Here is a 21,000-nt window from a genome sequence, read left to right on the forward strand (position 1 = left end):
GGCCATTTGTTAAATTTATTGAAGTACAATAATAATCTAGTAGTCGCTCACGTACCCTTCTTTGTTGTCAATGTCTATGAAATAATTTTTTCTTTCACATTTATAAATTTTCGTAAATCAAATTTTCGGTCGGGTAAAGGTAAATCGACACGAGAAATAAAAATACGATTTATTATTTTACACTTTTACGTATTTTAGGGATGCTTGAAAAAACTATTAGTATTGTGTGTCGTCAACAGTATTAAATATGTACGCCTAAACAAAGAAGTGAGCACTTTAGAATGTCACACATATTTTATTATCAGTGATGGCGAACCTATGACATTCGGGCAAAATTCTAACTTTGTACGCAATAGTCGAAAATAAAATGTAATCAGTATCTCTTGCGACCTGCTATTGTGAGGTTAGAAGTGGAATGGTTGAAAGATTTGATGTTCTTTTCTGATTTTATCCACCATTTTATAACATATTAAATATGAAACTTATTGGCCGTGGTCAAATATTTGTTAATTTACAAGGCATGTCAACGATTTTAGCGAAACTACATTTATGCAAAAATGTCATTCTTGATGAATTAAAATATTTTCAATAGTTTGAGGAAGCGTTAACAGCATGCAATTAAAATAAACAAAAATATCAATGTTAATCTTCATAAAACATCGTTAATGGTGGAAGATATGTAGACGAAATAGCCAAAATCATCTTGGTAATAATTTGACCATAGCATATTAAATGTAGGAATAAAATACTCAAATTAAAAACATCGAGTCAATAAATAAATGTAAAAACATGGCATGTTACTTTTTTGTAAGAATTTGGCATGTAGAAAAAGGTTCACTACCCCCTACCTCTAACAAGAGGTGTTTAGTTTTTAAGGTGTCGTGAGGCTTTCTCAAGTTGCGTATTAAAAACAAACTGCACTCCATAATGACAGACTTTTTTTGCTTTCCCAAATTTTGTCATTTTGGGTAAATAAGCATTTTCTCATCCTATTGAACATTTTAATAATTGTTACTTTTCTATTTTTTCCAGGCAGTAATTGTTACTATGCCTCGCCCACTAGCACCCCGAACTTGTTCCGGAATCGCCTTCTCCGAGTCCTCGCTGAACAGGCAGAGGAATCCGAAGAGAAAGGACCGCCCTTCCATCTGACTGAGCTGCGAGTTATGGAGGCAGAAGAGTCAGAGAATGAGCAGAGCCTGAGTCTGCTCCGAATGAGATATGCCTCCGACAAAACAAAGTGCTCCAGTGAATGTTCTAACGGACACGGGATAGGGATTCTCCCTAAATATAGAGAGAATAGTTTCTCCCTATGGCCTAAAATAGATATTTTTAAAGACAATTTTAGTGTTTTGCGGTCTTCGTAAACTAGTAGTTAATAGGTAAGTACACTGAAACTTATATCTAATCAAGTCACTAGTGAAATCAAGCGGAATGATATATAGTCTAGCAGGGGTGGCCAACCTTTGCATACCATGCGCCAATTTTTTTCACAGACGAGTTCAGATGCGCCATACAACGTAAGCACCTTTTCTACATTACGTTAGCAGTAGAGAATTCTTCAAATTTGAATAAGTTATTCGCCAATTACCGTCCCCTGTCCTAATACCGCCCCCCCCCCCCATCTATCTCAGAAAGTATGAGTCGCCAACCTGCGGCGAACATTTTAACTTATGATAACACGTGGTTTCACTCCCTTGCGAACAACGTATCGAGCAACAGCGAGTTTGGTTTCCGTGCAATGTTTTACAAATATTTTAATGCCAGCTTCCAGCAGATACCAGCTTCCGAATTGCGACGTGTGGTGATGCCGAATATCGCCACCCTATGATGTCTATATAACATTCGGGGGCGGTATTTAGAACCCATATTTACAAGTCCTTCAAAATAGCCCACACTTATTTAATTGTAATACATTACCTATGCATAATTTAAATAAACATCATTAAATAATTTATTTAATAATCCAACTTCCATTTAGCATTCCAAGTTTTTGTTAAAAAATGATATAATTTTTTTTGGCTCCGAATATCGCCCCCGGGGGTGAGAAATTTTTGAAGGAGGCCAAGACCCGTCAAGTGTTGTAGTGCCATGAATAATGGATGGGTCAAAATTTGAAAACAATTTTTAATTCTTGTAAGACAGAGTATCCCCTCCCATACCCCGAGCGCATCACTGGTCTCACTCATAGTTTTCAACATTAGTAAAATTCTATGGCTTATGACGTTTTTATTTCTTTTACAGATGTACGTTTTATTAAAATTAGAATCTATCACTGGATACGATGCATCCGAGGCCGTAACTGTACGTCACAATTGAACAGCGATAAGGGAAAAAGCTGAAATATGTCAAATCAGGTTCCTATATACAGCCAAGTGCTGCCAAAGAACCACAGCGGGCGAGCAAATCCCCGTCAGTCGTCGCGGGCTTTTTCCAGCCTGCGTCACGACCCGAGGACTCCGCAGCCAGGGGTAGGGGATCCTGGTTTCGACCCCCTTAACCACAACCACGGCGGCAACTTTGGCAATGTTGCTACGGCCGAAGGGCACGCCCGTGTGGAGAAGTTCGCCAGGGAATCCGCCAGAAGGAGTGCGAGGGAAGCCGCCCGAGCTGATTCCGCTCGCTTACATCATCATCAACACCAACGGAGGCAGCCTGCGGGGCCGCACGTTCGACAGGCTGAGCACAGGATTAATTTGAGGTACTTAGTATTAGGCATTAGTGGCAATGTGAATTTTTTGCATAACACATGGGGATGGGGCAGTACGATCTATCGATAAATATTGATTGATAGGTATACTGAGTGCTTGTCATGTGGCTACTATGAGCGTGAAACACTTGGATTCAGGATGAGGTGGTTGTAAAAAAATATAATGAGAAAAGTACTGTTATCATTCGACAATGCTCTATCACACCTATCTTAAAGTGGTTAAACCAAATTAAAATGTAGAAATATTATCCATCAAATGTCACATCTATAATACAATCAATGTATCAGGGTGTATTAGCGCTTACATATTATATTAACTATTGTTATGGGATGAAAGTCATGAAGAATTCCTCAATCATCAGTTTCCACAAGGACTGTTGCCACATGGCGACAGAGGGTTGAAATTCTGTAAATGTGTCAACATTGAATAAATCATGGAGTGGAGTGAGTTCCAGATTCCAGCTCCTCTCGGTTATCCAGATTTTTTATTATCTTTATTCCCATTTAGCCTGGATAATTGTGTTCCTACTGTATATGAGATAAGTCAGATGAACAACTGTAATATTAATAAATTTTACTCAGAAACATGACATCACACAAAGCTGTCCAAAAGTCAATCTTCTTTTAGGCTCTCTTGAAAAGTATTGATTTAAGACTTTATTTTTATAACTAACCAGCTTGATATATTTTTATACATAAATATATCAGTTTTTTTCAAGTTAATGAATGCCATTAGTTATCATTTAAATAAGGCGAAAATCATATATCCAACACATTGACCCTTATTGTCAAAATATATGACAGAAGTGCATTCTCAATATAAACGCTCGATTTCAATTCTAGGTCTCTCTCCTTAAACGAATCAGCGGCGAGTGCTCGTCCGCAGCAGGCATACGAGCGCACGCCCACGCAAGAATACACCACACCCAGCCGACTGCACCTCGACAACAGAGACCTGCCCCTTCCCCACTTCACCCGGGACTCATCCTCCCACCACTACATCTCAGCCGTCAAACACCAGGATGTCCCGATCTCGAGAGACCCATACGGCAGCAATAAACTGCATCTTTCCGGTGTCAGTGACGTGATCGGCATTGTGAAAGACTTTAAGAACTTCACAACGCGCGATTTTGCCGCCGGTAGGGATGCCATATATGAGAATGATGGCGGAGTTCGAGGTTATGTTTCGATGCGTAACGAAGTGGTGGTTCCCGATGCCGGGAACCGAGTGCATTCGGTGAGGCGTTCGGCGTCCAGTCACAAGGTGGCGGGGCAGGGCGGCGGCAACTGCGACCGCCGGAGATTCTTCTGCCGAGAGTGGGCTTTCCAGAAACTGGCCCACTGCCTGGAGCAGAGGCCTGTCAGTAAAACGTGTGGCGCTTTAATTTTAGGTAAAACATTAATGTATTACTGCTTATTATATTATCCATGGACACCATTACTTACCAGCCTCATTACTTGACATTTACTTAACTATTACGTTTACTCCTGGTGGCTAATTTTTGAACAAAGCAGTAGTTAGGAGTTCGAATAAACCCAACAAACCTGCTTGAAACCGCAAGAGTAGTTTTAAAGGAAATATTCTGCGTCTAAGCTCTATAGCTTCGAATGGTATCGAGGTCTGAACAAAAATGAACCGTAAGTGCGAATGAGTAAGAATTCGGCACGCTTATACCTCCGCTCTATGCGTTAGAGTAAAATACAATTTTTACGGCTGAATTAAAAAGTAAACAATGTCAACACGGAACCTTTGGTCGATTTCATGGAAATTAAATAACATTTTTATCCATTTTGGTAATGACATCATATTTAATCAGTATTACCCGTTAACGTTGCATTATTAAACGATTCATTATTAAAGTACGTAGCTAATTAATCCTTAAAAAAGCTAGTTACGTGTCCAATATTCAATACAGGAACAGAATTTCCGATGTATTTCACGAACAAACGTGTATGTTTCTGTATTACAAAATCACAATAAATAGGTAATTAAATAAGAATTTAACCAGAAAATTACACTTTCAACGGTAATAGTTATGTAATAGATGAACAGCCTTTCTACAATATAACATTCCGACATTAAAAAATTTGACGTTTACCATATGTCAAACCGACGACTGCGAGCTTCCTACCGTGTCAAAGCATATGTAGCTCAAAAACTTCTGTAGTCTTAAGTGCCGGTTGACAAAATATAAAATTTCACATACCTACTTTAATCAAAGTAAGCCGCGCAACGAGTTCCGTAGTGTTTCGTTGAAAAATCGCCCTCCTGAAGAACTGTTTTAATTGCCAACATTTCTTAACAACGTTATGCAATTATTGCCACAAATAACATCCATTTCTCGTAAAAATCAAAAATTAGTTGATACAACCTCCGCTATGTGGAGGTCCATATTATGATCTTCTTAGGATTGAACATGGTATATAAAAAAACAATATAGGCATTCATTTGAATCTTCTGTGGAATGCTCATATTCAAACTATGTGAAAATATTTTTTTTTTGTTTCTGAACATTTTCTTAAAATGTTCATTGGTATTTTATTTACACTGATTTATCTATAATATGAATGTTCAGCTAAACTCCATTGCATTCATTTAGTGTGTAATCCTCCTCCTGTCCTTAATATAAAAAAAAAATTTTAGGTGATGCGGGTAGTGGTAAAACGGCTCTGTGTCGTGAATTAGCTCAACCGGGTTCGGGTCCCACTGCCAGACAACAAAGAGCTTTGCAGAGGAGAATGATCGCCAGACACTTCCTTCAGGTTTGGCCCCGTTATTTGAGATTGTCATTAAATAGTAAATTATAGTCGCTGCAATTACTAAAAGCCCCATGTTCAAAATCTTGTTTATTACCATGTTTCTAGCAGCCGTTTCATTGTGTGAAGAATACTTATATCCAAGGATAAGGTTTCCAAATGGGTTTTTGTCTGTCAAACTGTCATAATATATTCTCTTATGATGTTTCCAACGTTTCGGAACTGTTCCAGGGTTCTACATTTTTACCCTTGTGAATGGATCCTGCAATGTATCGAAAACATCATACCAACAATATGAATACCCAAATAAAGTTTTTGAAGATTCTGACATGAATGGAATTATTCAATTCACTATTAATTGTTATGGGGGGCGGTTATCACTTGTTCTGAATTTATGGACAGAATTGGCAAATTAGTTATGAATGTTCAGTTGTCTAAATTATTTTGACATGTTTTATTGCAGGGCCAGAATGAGAACAGTCTAACGATGGGCGAATTCATCCGAACCCTGGTTATGCAGATTCTCAGCCACTCCACTCACCATCGACATTCCTCCTCTTCTTCTTTACTTGTCAATGCCAAGGAAGGAACCAATCTCACTACCGATGCCTCTACGGGAACCTGTTTGGATGCTACCCAAGGATTGTTTGCTCCCAGAGGTAATCTTAATTTTTTAATCCTGTTCTATATTTCCACAAAATCATGTGTTGTATTTCAAGGACTAAACGTGTCAGTTTGAATGTGCTGAAGAAACCGATTGTTTAACCATTACGATTAATTTTGCCAGCCAGTATTTTGGATAATTCAAAATTATTATCTTTAAATTCCATGAAAATGGTGCACATATTCAATCTAGGTAGACTGTGTTCTTGTTCAAACGAGGTGATGAATTTATTTTCCAAATGCATTTCATAGACAATTTGCTTTCAGTTATACCCTCTGCACCTCCTCTAGATCAGATAGACCTGTCTGTAAACATCGGTGAATCCATTTCTGAAACGGGCCAGCGGAGTCGAAGACCTCGCCACTCCACTATGGAAAGGATACACGAAAAGGACCACTACGATGATCTCATGACACACATTCCTGACGCAACCCAGGTAACACTATCAACAATTCTACATTAGTAGTTGCTCACATTTTCTTACCAGATTAATCAATATTTCATAATTTCACTTTGATATGTATGTATAAAGCTTCAATTAATTTTGTATTTTTCTTCCAGAACCTCACACCAAAAGAAGAGGAAGGTCTGGATTCCACGAGACCTCCACCTCGACCAGCTAACACCAATCCATTTCTTCCTAATTTCCAGCGCACCGATGAGCGGCAAAACCAGCTTTATGAAAACCACGAAAATGTTTTCTTAAGAAATGCCTCTCATCAAAATCCCAAAGACTCGCGAAACAGCCGTCTGTTTCGACAGCAGAGCGAACCGCCAATGGCCGACAAAAAGATGGCAGTCTTGCAAAAGAGTTTGTCAACTGACTCCAAAAACCAACCGACTGCTATGTCTATAGCCATAGACATCAAAAACAATAGCAGCTCTGCAATTTTACTACGCAGTGACATCAACGTCTCTGATAATTCCGACTGTGGAAATAAAAGCAGTGACTGTTCAAAGAATGAATCTATGGATGGTGCTAAAACACCATCAGTCAAAAAAGAAACTGCAATAGACAATTCCTTTAATTCACCCGTGCTGAGTCCGAGTTCAAACGCTGTCGCTAATTCTTCGAAGGCATCACGGATACCTGTGGCAAGCTTTAAGTATCCCAACATGTCGGCGTTGTCTTCAGCTGAGAATTCACCGTCAAAAAATCGTATCGCTAGAGATAACTTTGAAAGAAATTCGGCCAGCGATAATTCAGACAACACGAGAGAGTCTTCAGGCAGCAAAAGCAATAAGGAAAACAGCAATAAACAGGCCGTCATCGTGAGTAATATCGATAACAGTGCCGAAGAAAATAATACTGAACCCGCGGCAGTGGCGGAAGATGAATTGCCGGAATATCAGAATGTGCTGAAGCCTCCCAGCTGTCCGAAGGAACTAAGCCCTAAAGTCAATCGGCTGGAACAATTCAATTTGGGTGAATTCGTACGCTTGGATGAAACCGTTTTGAACAGTCCCGATTATGACCCAAACCCGTTTGACGTTCGCAAGTTATTGTCTACGGATAATAAACGAACCAATGGTAAAATTGATGCCATCAGTCCATCTAAAGTTAATGCATGCGGTGACGATGTACCGCCGCCTATCCCCAGTTTGCCAGTGAATCCCAGAACGCTGATCGCTAATTACTATTATGAAAAACTCCTGTCAGAGCCGGAAATACAGCAGGCGTTGCTTCCGCACAACTTGGAAAAGAATCCCGACGATTGCTTCAAAAAAGCTTTGTTATTTCCGCTTTTGGAAATTGATCCGCCGAAGCAATGTCTGTTTCTCTTAGTGGATTCTATTGATGAGAGTCCACTGATCGGAAGCAGCGTAACGAATTCGACCCTGACCAAGGACCGAGAAAAGAACGGATCAGATTCTGGCAATTTGGCTGTTCGTAGTGTCAACAGCTCCAAGACCATCGCCGAACTGCTCGCCAATCATCATCACCTCTTCCCCCAGTGGCTGCTGCTAGTCTGCACCGCTCGGAAGCAGTCTAAGTACCTCACCAAAATGTTCACAGGTAAACAAAACAATACGTATATCGCTTATATAGTCTTTGAATTTTAATTGTCGATTGCTCGATTGATAAATCACAAAAGTAATAAACCATTTATTTAACTATTTTAACTATTTCGTCTACAAATTGTTACTGAGTAACACTGACTAGCAGTGGTTTCCAAACTTTATGTTACTACGCCTCCATTTTAAAAAAATCTAATCTAGGCGCCTCCCCTCCCTATATTTCATTAAATAATACAGACACTCTTTTAAAAAGTCTAACATCTTAGTAGATGTTATTATTAGTATACAAAAAATGAAAAAAAAAGTCAATGAAAATAAACAAGGTTTTACTATATTATATTAATTATTAAATTAATTTATTTTTCATGTGGTTGATGTGCTTGTTTATTATATTAGCAAGTACTTTTAATTAATTAATTAATCAATTAATCAATTACTAATCGGGATCGATATTTGGATTTCATTGCAGCTAATGCAGAAAATCCCGTTTCGCATAAACATGATGTTACTAATGGTAGCAGTACTTTATTTACAACTTGCATTGCTTTTCTTGACTAAGTGTTATAAATTATTCTTCACTTCGATTCAACCACAATTGAACTAGGGTTTTTGTTTCAATAAATTATCGCTTGGTAATTTTATCAATTTTTCCTTTTCAATAGTAGTCAATCCAAATTCATCATCGTTCATTGATAAATGGATTCTATATCCACGCGAACTTGTATAATTGAGATATTATAAATAAATATTGTGAAAAGTACATTAGTGAACTATCGAAGTGCTCAGTAAATAGATTTTTCTTTGCTTCAATATATCTGGCACAGAAATCATTAAAAAGCGGTAACATGATGAACTTATTTTTTTTGTAATTTTGATACCAAAGCTCCAATTTTTTATAAATGCATTCACATTGGTCCTTGCGTTGATTTATTCACTCATTTTTTTTTCAAGTTTCAACCAAATAGACAAGTTTAACAACAAATTTATCATTCCTAAACAAATTTGCCTCAAATTTCAATATTATGATCTTTTATATCATTTTTTCACGAGATAACCAGCGCACTTCACAATAGTAAGTGAGGTTTAATAAAATTAGTCTCCATGTCTTCAGACAGGTTTGCAAACAACCTTTTATAGAACTGTCTTTTTAAGTAGTTTATAACTAGCGGCCGTTTTATAAACTATGCACTTGCAAACTGCAAATCTTTGGCTACTCATACATTTGTGTTAAACTTTTCGCACCTCCTTTTGCAACACTCCGCGCCTCCCAGCTTGGAAATCGCTAGACTAGATGGAGGTTGTCCCTTCCTTGAGCTATGCATCCAGTCCATTTCCATTTGAGGGTTTTAGCAAACGTTATTATGTCACATTCCCATACTTGTTCCCTTATCAGATTTTAATATTTAGTATAAAATATATTAACATATTATTATCGGGGTTTTACTGTATCTACATATATTTTTCGAAATGCTTAAGGCACTAGTTTCTCACACCGGGGTGTCTGAGTTCATTTTCTGGTGAGATCACCGTACATATATGTGATTTTCTGAAACCTGGTTTATTTCACTACTGTAATCTTCACCCTCGTGGTCTGTAATAAAAAAAATACATATATGAATAATCTAGTAATATGTACACAGTTAGAAACGGTGTTTCTTATTAACATTTATTAAATCAAACTTCTGGGTACGTAATCATAATTGTAGCAGTAAATAAATAAGATAGTGTTTTTCAGAGAAATCACAGAATGACTACCAAAGTTTGATTCTGCCATAATATGTATTTTATTCAGTATGCTGTCAAACATTCAAATCAGTGGTACTTTGTAACTCAGTGGCGTATGTTATATCCAGGTTTTCGGAAGATATCACTGGACGACTTGCGCAAGAACCACGTGACACTAGACGTACAGCGCTACATTCTGGCGCGGCTTGACGGTGAAGCCCGACTGCGGCAGCACGTGTCCAGAGACGCGGCACAAGCGCTCGATCATCTCCGTATCAAGTCAAACGGCTGTTTTCTCTACCTGGAAAGGGTATTAGATGGCCTGGCCGACGGGTCGGTCGCTTTGAGAGAGATTCGGGAAATCCCCGGAACCTTGAACGGCCTCTATCTCTGGTTGTGCCAGAGATTATTCCACGGAAGAAAGTTTGCCAAGGTTTGTTATGTTCTATTTATATTGTCATGTGTAATTTTTTTTCCAAATTTCTGTTATTATTCAACCGCATTCATGGGTCAATTAAGAACTGTGACAATTGGAGAAGATATTAATATGCTGAATCTTACGGTTTGTACGAAGATTGCAGCGCAGTTATGCCACTTGGATAATATGAAGATGTGAAGGAAGCCAGGACCCATCTCGGGTTGTCTTACTCTTGATGATAATGATACATTTTATTGTTTTTTATTATTTTATTATTTTTCTTCATAATTTTGATATTTCTTTATCTTATCAAGGTAATCTTTAAAAGAAACTGAAATATTATTTTTCTTAATAATTTAATCTGTTATCAGTGAGATGCTATAGTATTAATCTCTAACTGTAATGTTATCGTATCAGGTCCAACCTTTACTGAATGTTCTTCTGGCTGCAAAATGCGGTGTGGACTCTGAGATGCTCTACAGATGTCTCTTGACCACCAACTACACAATCTCCAGAGAAGAATTTAATAAACGGTTGCATCTTCTCAAGAGGTAACTAACTTTTAAATACTGTAACTCCTGACTAAATAATGATGGGTGAATAAATCTACACCCACGATGGCCGCGTGGCCTAAGCGCCGGTCTATAGGATTGAGGGTCCCAGGTTCGAATCCTGGGTCTGGCAAGTACACATATTGTTTTTCAATTTGTGTATGAGTCAGAGTATGGACCTAATAGGTTGAGCAAGTGGCTGACATCCATTTCTCGTAAAAATAAAATCTGTTAATACAAACCTCTACTCTTTGGAGGCCCATATGATCCTATTAGGATCGGACATGGTCAAAGAAGAAGAAAGAAGAATAAATCTAACCAATGTAAAAGTATCTATTTATGTGGAAAGTGTCAGAGGAACTACTGTAGTTCCTTTGGCAGTATCTAGAGACAGATTACGAAGCATGCAATTTAAACCAATTTTCTGATTATTCACATTCTAAAGTGTTTGATCAATATATATATACCTATCTGAAAATATTAAAACGAAAAGTTATAATAAAATCTGTGTTTGTTGAAGAGCCTTCTCTTATCAGTACTTACATCGAATTTTATGGCCATTTTTATCATTAATATGTTGCTTAATAAGTTCATTCGAAGATCATAAAGAGAGTTTTTAATAATTCATAGTTTGAACGTATTTTATTTTTAATTTACCTTATGACCACACCGAAGATAAATTCGATATAAAAAAAAAACAATACAAATAAACATACCTATTGTATTATTCCAAAGGATTCTAACAGCAGACGCAGCATCTGGTACTTTGTCCATCTTCCATCACTCTTTCTCCGAGTGGCTGCTGGATGTGAAGCACTGCACCAGGAGATTTCTTTGCAACGCCACGGCTGGGCACGCCACGCTGGCCATGCATTACACGCTCAAAGGGAAGTCTTTGACTGTTCAGGAGATTCATGCCCTCGTCACTCACATGACGCGGGTGGAGGCAGGAAGGAAAACCAGCAGAGACAGGTGAGAGATTCCATGACACATGTATATAATCATTAAATACAAGATTTCACTGTAGATAGTAACTTGGAGCTATGTCTTCTCTGTGTTAAATTTCGGCAACGTGTTTTTCCGATTTGATTTTTTTGTCATTTTTTCGAATTAGTGTCTTCTGCCAGAACAGTGACGATATATTCTCTCAGAAAGTGTTTTTCAAAATTATGTATGTTCAATAATCAGAATGATATATTCTTAAAGCTTGTGAATTATTCTTTGAATAAAAGAAATAGTTAATTATAAATAACTAGCAAGTGCAAGTAGTTACATCTAAAAAATATTGGAGAAATTCCACGACGTCGGTTAGTAGTCAAAGTAATAGTAAATAGTTACCTACTTTGATTTAAGAAACAAAAATCGATTGCCAAAGTAGCTTGATTTGGAAGAGCACTGATGAGTAGGTATTAAAATTGACCAATAGTTAAAATTTGTCGCAATTAGTATGTCACCTCGTAGCATAGTGGTAATGCACGGATCAGGGCGTAAACCTGGGAGATACGGGGTTCGATTCCCTGTCGGGTTGGCTTACTTTTTTTCAAAAAAGATTTTTTCTATTGGTTATAATATATTCTCTCAGAAAGTGTTTTTCAAAATCATATATCCCTTACAGACCCTGCACTCACTCTTGTGAGGGTCACTTTAGTATGGAATAAATAATTATTTTGGTAGTGTATGTGGTTTGGCCCTGGCTCACATGAAAGTGAGTGTAGTTGGCAGAGTGAAAACATTCATCCTTAATTCTACACGTGCGTCGGTTGGCGACACTGGAACATTGCAAAGTGACATTTTGACAGCACTGTGTAAGGAGCATTCTGTGTGAGTACTTTATTGATTTTATTACCAAAAAATTGTTCCCAATGATATTTTTGGGATGAATAATGTAATAAACATATCCTGCAACATATTTAACTATTTTTTGAAGTCATAACTATTAATTTATTATGTTTTTGACATGTTCAATCTTGTGACTCACGTTTGTGAGTGCCAGGTCTCAACAGTCACTAAATTACCAATTTTCATCTTTTTACTCATTAGGAATTTCATATTATTTGAAGATTAAAGAAATTAATTATATTGATTTATATTGTTATACATGTTGTTTATATTTATTATATTTATTTTAGATTTCAAAATGGAAAATATTGAAGCTGATAAATAATTTAATAGGAAATGGAGATAATTCCGATGTTGAGTAAAAAGACGATGATAAGAATGATTTTGATTACATTCCGCCAACTATCGACAAAGATGACTCATCAGATTCGAATTTTGACACCGATGGTAATTTGTGGAACTCAGATGTAGCACCACAACCATCCACTACAACCATAGGTTTTATTCTTGTACATCAATTTTATTAGTAATTTCTAACTAATTATTATTGTATTTAATATATATTGTTATATTTGTTCATTGTGCCCCATATTAAAAATAAAAAAATGTCTCAAAATCGTAAAAAACAGTTCTTTACATTTTACATTTCAACTTTCCATTCCTATTATTGTAGTGTTTGAGACCCGACCATCACAAATGTGAGGGTCGCTTTTTCTAAATAACGAAGAAAGTAAAAAAAAAAAAAAATTTTTGATTTCTTCAAACCCATTTTAGATATGTTTTAAAGAGAAACCCGTTAAAAGTATTCAATTTTAGGCTTGGGTCTGTAAGGGATATGTTCAATAATCAGAATGATATATTCTTAAATCTTGTGAATTATTCGTTGAATAAAAGAAATAGTTAGTGATAGTATTTGTTTATGATATAGTATTGTCACAATGTTTTTTCCTTCTGTATCAATGACTTATTGACATAAAAGTGAATAAGCAGACTGGAATAAAATTAATTATTATTTAATTAAATCATGACTTGTTTGTATTCATCTTCTTTTTCTTTCCTATATCAAATGCCAGAAATTTGAAATCTGGTACTCTGGACAGCGCTGATAACGAAGCGATCATTCTTTGTTATCTTATTTTATGTTTCTAGGGATTCCAAGTCGATTGATGCATCCACCAATCAAGACCAACATCAGTTAACATCGACCACATCTCTTGAGACCTCACAGAACTCGACAGACCGTGTTTTATCATCGTCTTCATCGCCAAACAATTCTCCTGTTGACTACCACACTCTGATGCTGCTCTGGATTCTCGATTGCGGGTGTCCTGTTGAAACTTCACTTAGGTTAGAACATTTTTAACCTTTTTAAACATTTTTTCTAAATATCCAGCACTTTCCTAATATGCGAAATGAAATATTTCTGTACAAGTAGTTAAGTATAAGAATTATATTTCAGATCCAGGCCTCCAGTTTTGCCAACAGCAGCAAGTAACGCCACGATTGGTGGACTGACGGTCGGCAATGGTGCGCCTTCGGAGAGTGGATCTTCGGGTGCGGAAAGAAGTATCGGTAGATCTCCAGGCGATGAATCAATCAATAGACATAGCTCTACACATTCTTTAGGTAAGTTCCTACTAACTTGCTTTCTTTTGATTGTGTAATATTTCATTATAATTTTACACAGACAAACATACTCCTGTATTTAACAACAGTGATTTCAAATTTATATTATATGTTTTTTCTTTCATTTTCCAGGTGGTACATCAACAACAGCTTTAACAGCACCATCATGGACAATTCCTGAGTTTCTGTCAGGCTTCTATTGCCCTACTCTGCCACGTGATTCACGAGTCTTGAGGGCCCTGTTGGAGATGGGGGCTCGGACCACTGACACTGCCTCCTCCCCACCACGCCCCAACACACCCAACGCTCTTCAAGACCAAGTCACCGCTAGTCAGGTCAGTTATATAATCTATACGATAATATCAAGGAACTCAGAAATAATGGGAACTGAAAATCCTTAACGTGTAAGGAGAAGCAGGCAACCAATCTCGAGTAAGGAAGAACACCGGATAAATTTAAGCACGTGTCAAGAATATGTCATACAACCGATCTCGAGTAAGGAAGATCACGTCATACGTCGAATACTGACAACTGTTCTCGGTTTATGCATTGACGCTGGACATTAACTCTGCGAAATGAACGAGCCCTGAACATCTTTGAAAGAAAAATTCTCCGCCGTATATATGGACCGATCAGGGATGGCACCAATTGGAGGAGAAGATATAATGCTGAGCTCTACGGACTGTACGAAGATTGCAGCGCAGTTCAATCAATTAAGATTGGGAGACTGCGATGGCTAGGTCATGTGCACCGTATGAATGACAATGAACCGGCAAAGAGAGTGATGTCCAGCAATCCAATAGGACGTAGAAGAAGAGGGAGGCCAAAGATTCGCTGGTTAGATGGAGCTGCCAGTGACTGCCGTATTCTGGGGGCACCAAATTGGAAAGCGGCCACACTGGATAGGGACAGGTGGAGGGAGCTGTTGGAGGAGGCCAGGACCCACACCGGGTTGTCGCGCCCCTGATGATGATGATGATGCTCATTTAATATTGGTGTATTACACACACTGTTGCACGTCTATAATGCGTGGTTCATTTTCGTAGGACACACATTCAAAACTTTGTATCAAAATTTACTACATTGGTATATAGCCTATCGGAATTCTATTTATTATCTGTTCTATGGATAATATTATTCAATTACAGGCTTATTACAGTATTGTATGAAGACATGTTGATACATCTTCATCATATAGTTGATTCTGCTTAATTAAGACACATTGGGATAATAATGAGGCTGCTCCAATTTAGCAAATTTCACATATAAATTAACCAATGAATATTTTTCTTACAAAAAATTTTGATTTACTTCTATACAAATAGCCAGGAGAATAAATGATAAACTATCCGGTGGCCGAATTGAGCGGAATCGTCCGTATATAGTTTCTATCATTACCATATAATATATATAAAATTTTAACTTTTTCTTTTATTTTAGATATCTTTGGAACATCTGCTGATGTTGGAGGCAGAAGAAGAGGCGGCTTTAGAAGAATTAGCCGAGCAAAGTTCTCGAACACAAGAAGAGGCTCTATCTCTCTTCACACTTGACCCGCTGACCGGAAGGGCACCCGTTCATATGTTGGCTCAAACAGGAGATACTATCACGCTCGCTCAGGCATTACAGGTTTGCTATAATTTCAAGAAAACATTGGTATAATAATATATATATATACGTATTGATAGATAAATTCAACGATTTTTTGTAGAAAGCAAGTAAAAAATTTCATTTCTAACAAATATTTGAGGAGGATTTGAGACATAATATTTAAAAAAAAAAAAAAAAAAAAAAGTACTTTATCATCTTCACTTCTGAGCAGAATATAATATGAGCCTCCATAGAGTGTACGGGATCAGGAAAATAGATGGAGAGTCATAGATAACGACCGCAGATTTATTGCCAATTTTGACAAAAAACACACAACTTATAAGATAACCAGAATTATATAAATAAAATGGCTTCTATGGCTATGAAATTTCACACAAAATTTGACAAAAAGGCATATAGAGCACAGAGTGTGTTCTTAAGGTGACGCATCAGTGAAACGCCAAATAATGTTCAACTGTACGCGCGTCGAAAATTTGTACTTGCTTCGCATTCATTGAGATAACGTGGAGTCGGACGCACGTCACTTTGCTGCGTGATGGCGACGGGCCAATTAATTCTAAAATCGTGTAAAGATGACTAAAAACTTTACCCATTTACTTTAAAAAGCAAACATGTCAATGAATATATTATTATTGATACTAATAGAATAATAAACAGAACATAAAATGGACGTATGTTGGATTTATATGAGAAATAATATTTCGTTTGACAGGCGTCATTTTCACCCGCGACCCGCAATCCGCACATCGCCTAGCAACGATCTTTTTAGACCGTGCCTCAACTAATGCATGGCCTTAACCATTTGCCCAACCCATAAGTTTCTTGCTCTCGATGGAACACATTGAAAAACAACATAGGATTCGTTCCTGTGCCGTACGGCTTTAGACACTGACATTCGCCGTACAGGTTATAGTAATAACTAAACTATATAAATCTCTAGTAAATAAAATGAACATGTCGCAGGCGTACGTATCAGCTGGAGGTGTTCCTGAAGCAATAGAGATACCAGACCGTGCGGGGCAGACAGCTCTGCAACTGGCAGCTCGAGGAGGGAGGCGGGAAGCCGTCTCCCTACTGCTCGAGAGGGGGGCCAGAGCTGACCGCGCTGACTCCGAAGGCTGGACACCATTGCGTGCTGCCGCCTGGGGAGGACACACAGAGGTTATTATCATATTTTATACATACCCCCCACATCATCAAACTAAAATTGTCTCCAAACTTCATAGCTACAGATAGCGAATAATTTAAAATATTGTTAATAAATAATCGCAGCAATTAAAAGAAAAGTATTTTGAACTTGCAGGTTGTAGAACTTCTATTGAAACATGGCTGCGAAGTGGACTGCGTGGACAGCGATCACCGCACCGCCCTCAGGTAATAATTCGACCGGCTTTGTCATAAAACGCTCGCAAGAAAATGATTTGTGCATTAAGGCCATGCATTAGTTGAGGCACGGTCTAAAAAGATCGTTGCTAGGCGATGCGCGGATTGCGGGTCGCGGGTGCAAATGACGCCTGTCAAACGAAATATTATTTGTCATATAAATCCAACATACATCCATTTTATGTTCTGTTTATTGTTCTATTAGTAACAACAATAATATATTCATTGACATGTTTTCTTTTTAAAGTAAATGGGTAACGTTTTTAGTCATCTTTACACGATTTTAGAATTAATTGACCCGTCGCCATCACGCAGCAAAGTGACATGTTTCTGGCTCGACATTCTCTCACTGAATGCGAGCGAGTCCAAAATTTCGTCGCGCCTACAGTTGAAAATTATGTGGCGTTTCACTGATGCGTCATCTTAACTAATTTAATTGTCTTTCTAATGTTAACAGGGCAGCGGCATGGTCCGGCCACGAGGAAATAGTTCGCCTTCTATTGTCTCATGGGGCGGACGTCAACAAGACAGATCTTGAAGGAAGGACCGCTTTGATAGCTGCCGCTTACATGGGTCACACTGACATTGTCAATCATCTGCTCGATCATGGAGCTCATATAGACCACGCAGATTCAGATGGTGAGTCAAACAATATTTTTGGTTGTCAATAAATTATCGTTAACTTTGTGATTAATAAAATAAATGATAATTTTAAATGTCAGGTCGGACCGCATTAGCAGTGGCAGCTCTGTGTTCATCGGGTGGTGGCGGGGGAGGAGGTGGTTGTGCTCAACTCTTATTGGAGAGAGGAGCTGCGCCTGCAACTCCAGACAAGGATGGCATGACTCCACTGCTTGTCGCTGCTTTTGAAGGACACAGGTATATAGCATGATTGTCTTACATTATTTGTATTATTATACGCATCACTCATGGCACAACAGCCCCGGATGGACCCTGGACTACTCAAGTCATCGTTCCCGTTCCGGTCAACCTTCCGCTATCCTCTATTAATATAGTACAAAATAATACTACACTCTGTGGAGAATGCTCCGCTTAGAAGCGTACATAGTAATTCATTATTAAAGAACTAGAAACCGCTTTGTTGGTAAAGGCTTTATTTGTTGAACTTTATTCTAACTTTACAAATGATAATACTCAATTTTATATTTTTGTTCATGTCAGGGAAGTGATAGAACTACTGCTAGAAGCTGAGGCAGATCCGGAAGCGTCAGATAAAGCAGGTCGCACTCCGTTGTGGGCGGCCGCTGCTGCAGGACACGCCCCCGCAGTTAGGACCCTCCTCTTCTGGGGATGTTGTGTTGACACTATCGATCAAGACGGCAGAACAGTTCTTAGTGTTGCCGCTGCGCAAGGTACATTTATCAATTTTTAAGAGAATTTTTTCAAGTCAAAATGTCACTGTTACAGTGCTCGCAGACACAGCCATAGTTCAGCATTTCCGCATGTGTTCCTCATGCCCAGACGCATTGCTCTCTGTTTCTAGCAATTATCACCTGGCCGGCAGCTAAAGCCACTGTTGGGATGTTCAATTACAAGTCGTTGCGACCTGTTGCACACCCACAAGTAATTATCGTATGTGCGTGGTTTTCTCAGAAAAGATGTAAATTGTATACTGTTCTACTGTAGAAAATATAATATAGAAATTGTGTTAGGACTAATAAGTAGATGATTTTCATATGAATGATATTAAATTTTTAACCGAATGAAATTTTATAGATATATGTTCCAAAATACTATTTGTTTGATTTCATGCCAATTAATCAATATGTATATAAATATTTGCAGGAAGCGTCGAAGTAGTGAGGCAGTTAGTGGACAGAGGATTGGATGAACATCACAGAGACAATGCCGGATGGACTCCGCTACATTTTGCTGCTTTCGAAGGTGTGCATGATGTGTTAAACTACTGAAATTAATAGGCCCCTTACACATACTCATTTTTACCAGCGCATTAATACATATCCTACATTCCGATGTAACAGTAATCCTTGTCTGCGTACCGACTCCCATATGTGAAAGTTCACACAGAGTATACGAGACTAGACAGATCCACTGCTGATGGGTGTTTGAAGCGCTGCCAAAGATGCATGTATGTAAGAGACAATGCAATCCTGAAAGTTAATCTTGAGCGTACTTACATAAACCAGTGTAAATTAAGAATAAAGCTTACAGCATATATATGAGGCGCCGAGCGCCAAAGGAACTCAAGCACCATTTAACAAAAGTGCTGCAAAATGGCCGACAAGTTTTCAGTGAATTCATTTTTTTAATTTTAAACTTGAATGTTGAAATGGACAATTATTTTCTAAGCAAAGCAAATTTAAAAAAATCAAAGTATTATTTGCAATAATATTTAATGAAAAATATCTATTGGATTCCAAAAAAAATGGTGTTTGAGCGCCTTTGGCATAAAGAAAAATGAAAAAAGGTGGCACTTGATACTTTTTTTTGTTGCATAAGCTTCTGTGGCATTAACATTTTCAAACTCAAATAATGGCATTAATTTAAAAAAATAAATCATTTAAAAAAAAAATACTTTAATGTAAGGGTTTGGATAGCAATAAAAAAACATTTTGATATAAACAAATTTTATTATGCCAAATAAACACTGAAAAAATTATCAAATTTGTTATGATTGTTACATGAGTTTGTTTGGCATAAAATTTGCCTTATAATATTAAATACGATTTTGACATTACAGCGATGATTTCAAAGCATTTGGATTGTTTTTTTTTGTAATAACTGTCTATATACCCAATATTATTGATAATACTAAATCAAATCGTTACTACAAACTGGCCAAAATAACAAAATCATTATTAAAATTTAACAGCATCGTTTTTTCTTAAGGATTCGGGTGATTTTTTAAATACTTTTTTTAGTGTATATCAATCGTAATTGGATATAAAATAAGATGAAATTAGAAATAAGAGTTATTTTCCTTCATGGAAGTAAAAGTTTAGTGGACATAATTACTAAAATGACGTTAATAACCATATTTCAAAAGTAATCTAAAATATTTAAAACAACAGCGTATGTGAAAGAAAAACGGATAAAACATGTTAAACTTACCGTGGTTTTCCCCGTTTACAGGTTTAACACACATCGAAACTATTTTTCTAATCCTTCTTGAGCTCATTTTTAGTTTTTTTCACTGTTGAGAACGTATATTCAATAAGACAAATCTGACAGCTGTTTTGGTCTCGCGCTCTCCATAGAATAATGGCAGATAAGCTTTTGTGGCGTGCCGACATAACGACCAAAACAATTATGCCACAGAAAATAAATCTCTATTGTAAAATATATATAATTATTTGAGCGATAAGACTTTGTGGCATGATACATATCGATTTATAGAAAAAACCTACATTCAAATGTCAAAAATCGTAAAGTTGGCGCTTGAGCTCCTTTGGCACTCGGCGCCTCATATGGTTTAATTAAATATACAATATTGCAGATAGAATCTTGTCATCTATTACGCGTCACTTATTTTAGGTGTGTGATATAATTTCTTCTATTCAACAGGTCACCTGGAAGTGTGTGATGTTTTGTTGGAAGCCGGTGCAAAAGTGGACGAGACAGACAATGATGGAAAGGCTCCATTAATGTTAGCGGCCCAAGAAGGACACTGCCGGTATGATATTCATCATTATAAATGATCTCATTCAAATCACAG

The 21,000-nt window shown here is 37.4% G+C and overlaps 1 protein-coding gene across 2 annotated transcripts in view; it reads left to right on the forward strand.

The window, feature by feature from the left end:
• LOC147065287 (uncharacterized) overlaps window positions 1-21,000 on the forward strand; it is a 71,178-nt gene that overhangs the window by 28,685 nt on the left and 21,493 nt on the right. For both annotated transcript variants that reach the window (XM_085956411.1, XM_085956412.1), the window contains exons 2-22: window positions 1,033-1,382; window positions 2,245-2,701; window positions 3,554-4,101; window positions 5,355-5,473; window positions 5,931-6,126; window positions 6,398-6,567; window positions 6,693-8,148; window positions 10,004-10,308; window positions 10,711-10,844; window positions 11,580-11,816; window positions 13,833-14,030; window positions 14,143-14,309; window positions 14,442-14,644; window positions 15,750-15,938; window positions 16,884-17,081; window positions 17,224-17,294; window positions 17,761-17,942; window positions 18,026-18,182; window positions 18,486-18,676; window positions 19,110-19,208; window positions 20,850-20,958. In XM_085956411.1, coding sequence (XP_085812537.1) covers window positions 2,346-2,701; window positions 3,554-4,101; window positions 5,355-5,473; window positions 5,931-6,126; window positions 6,398-6,567; window positions 6,693-8,148; window positions 10,004-10,308; window positions 10,711-10,844; window positions 11,580-11,816; window positions 13,833-14,030; window positions 14,143-14,309; window positions 14,442-14,644; window positions 15,750-15,938; window positions 16,884-17,081; window positions 17,224-17,294; window positions 17,761-17,942; window positions 18,026-18,182; window positions 18,486-18,676; window positions 19,110-19,208; window positions 20,850-20,958 — 5,285 coding nt within the window. In that variant the 5' untranslated portion in view covers window positions 1,033-1,382; window positions 2,245-2,345. The remainder of the gene's footprint in view (window positions 1-1,032; window positions 1,383-2,244; window positions 2,702-3,553; window positions 4,102-5,354; window positions 5,474-5,930; window positions 6,127-6,397; window positions 6,568-6,692; window positions 8,149-10,003; window positions 10,309-10,710; window positions 10,845-11,579; window positions 11,817-13,832; window positions 14,031-14,142; window positions 14,310-14,441; window positions 14,645-15,749; window positions 15,939-16,883; window positions 17,082-17,223; window positions 17,295-17,760; window positions 17,943-18,025; window positions 18,183-18,485; window positions 18,677-19,109; window positions 19,209-20,849; window positions 20,959-21,000) is intronic.

The sequence above is a fragment of the Rhyacophila brunnea genome, unplaced genomic scaffold, assembly GCF_057557595.1.
Source record: "Rhyacophila brunnea isolate RB1 unplaced genomic scaffold, BYU_Rbru_1.0 scaffold_6, whole genome shotgun sequence".
In the NCBI taxonomy this organism is placed as follows: domain Eukaryota; kingdom Metazoa; phylum Arthropoda; class Insecta; order Trichoptera; family Rhyacophilidae; genus Rhyacophila; species Rhyacophila brunnea.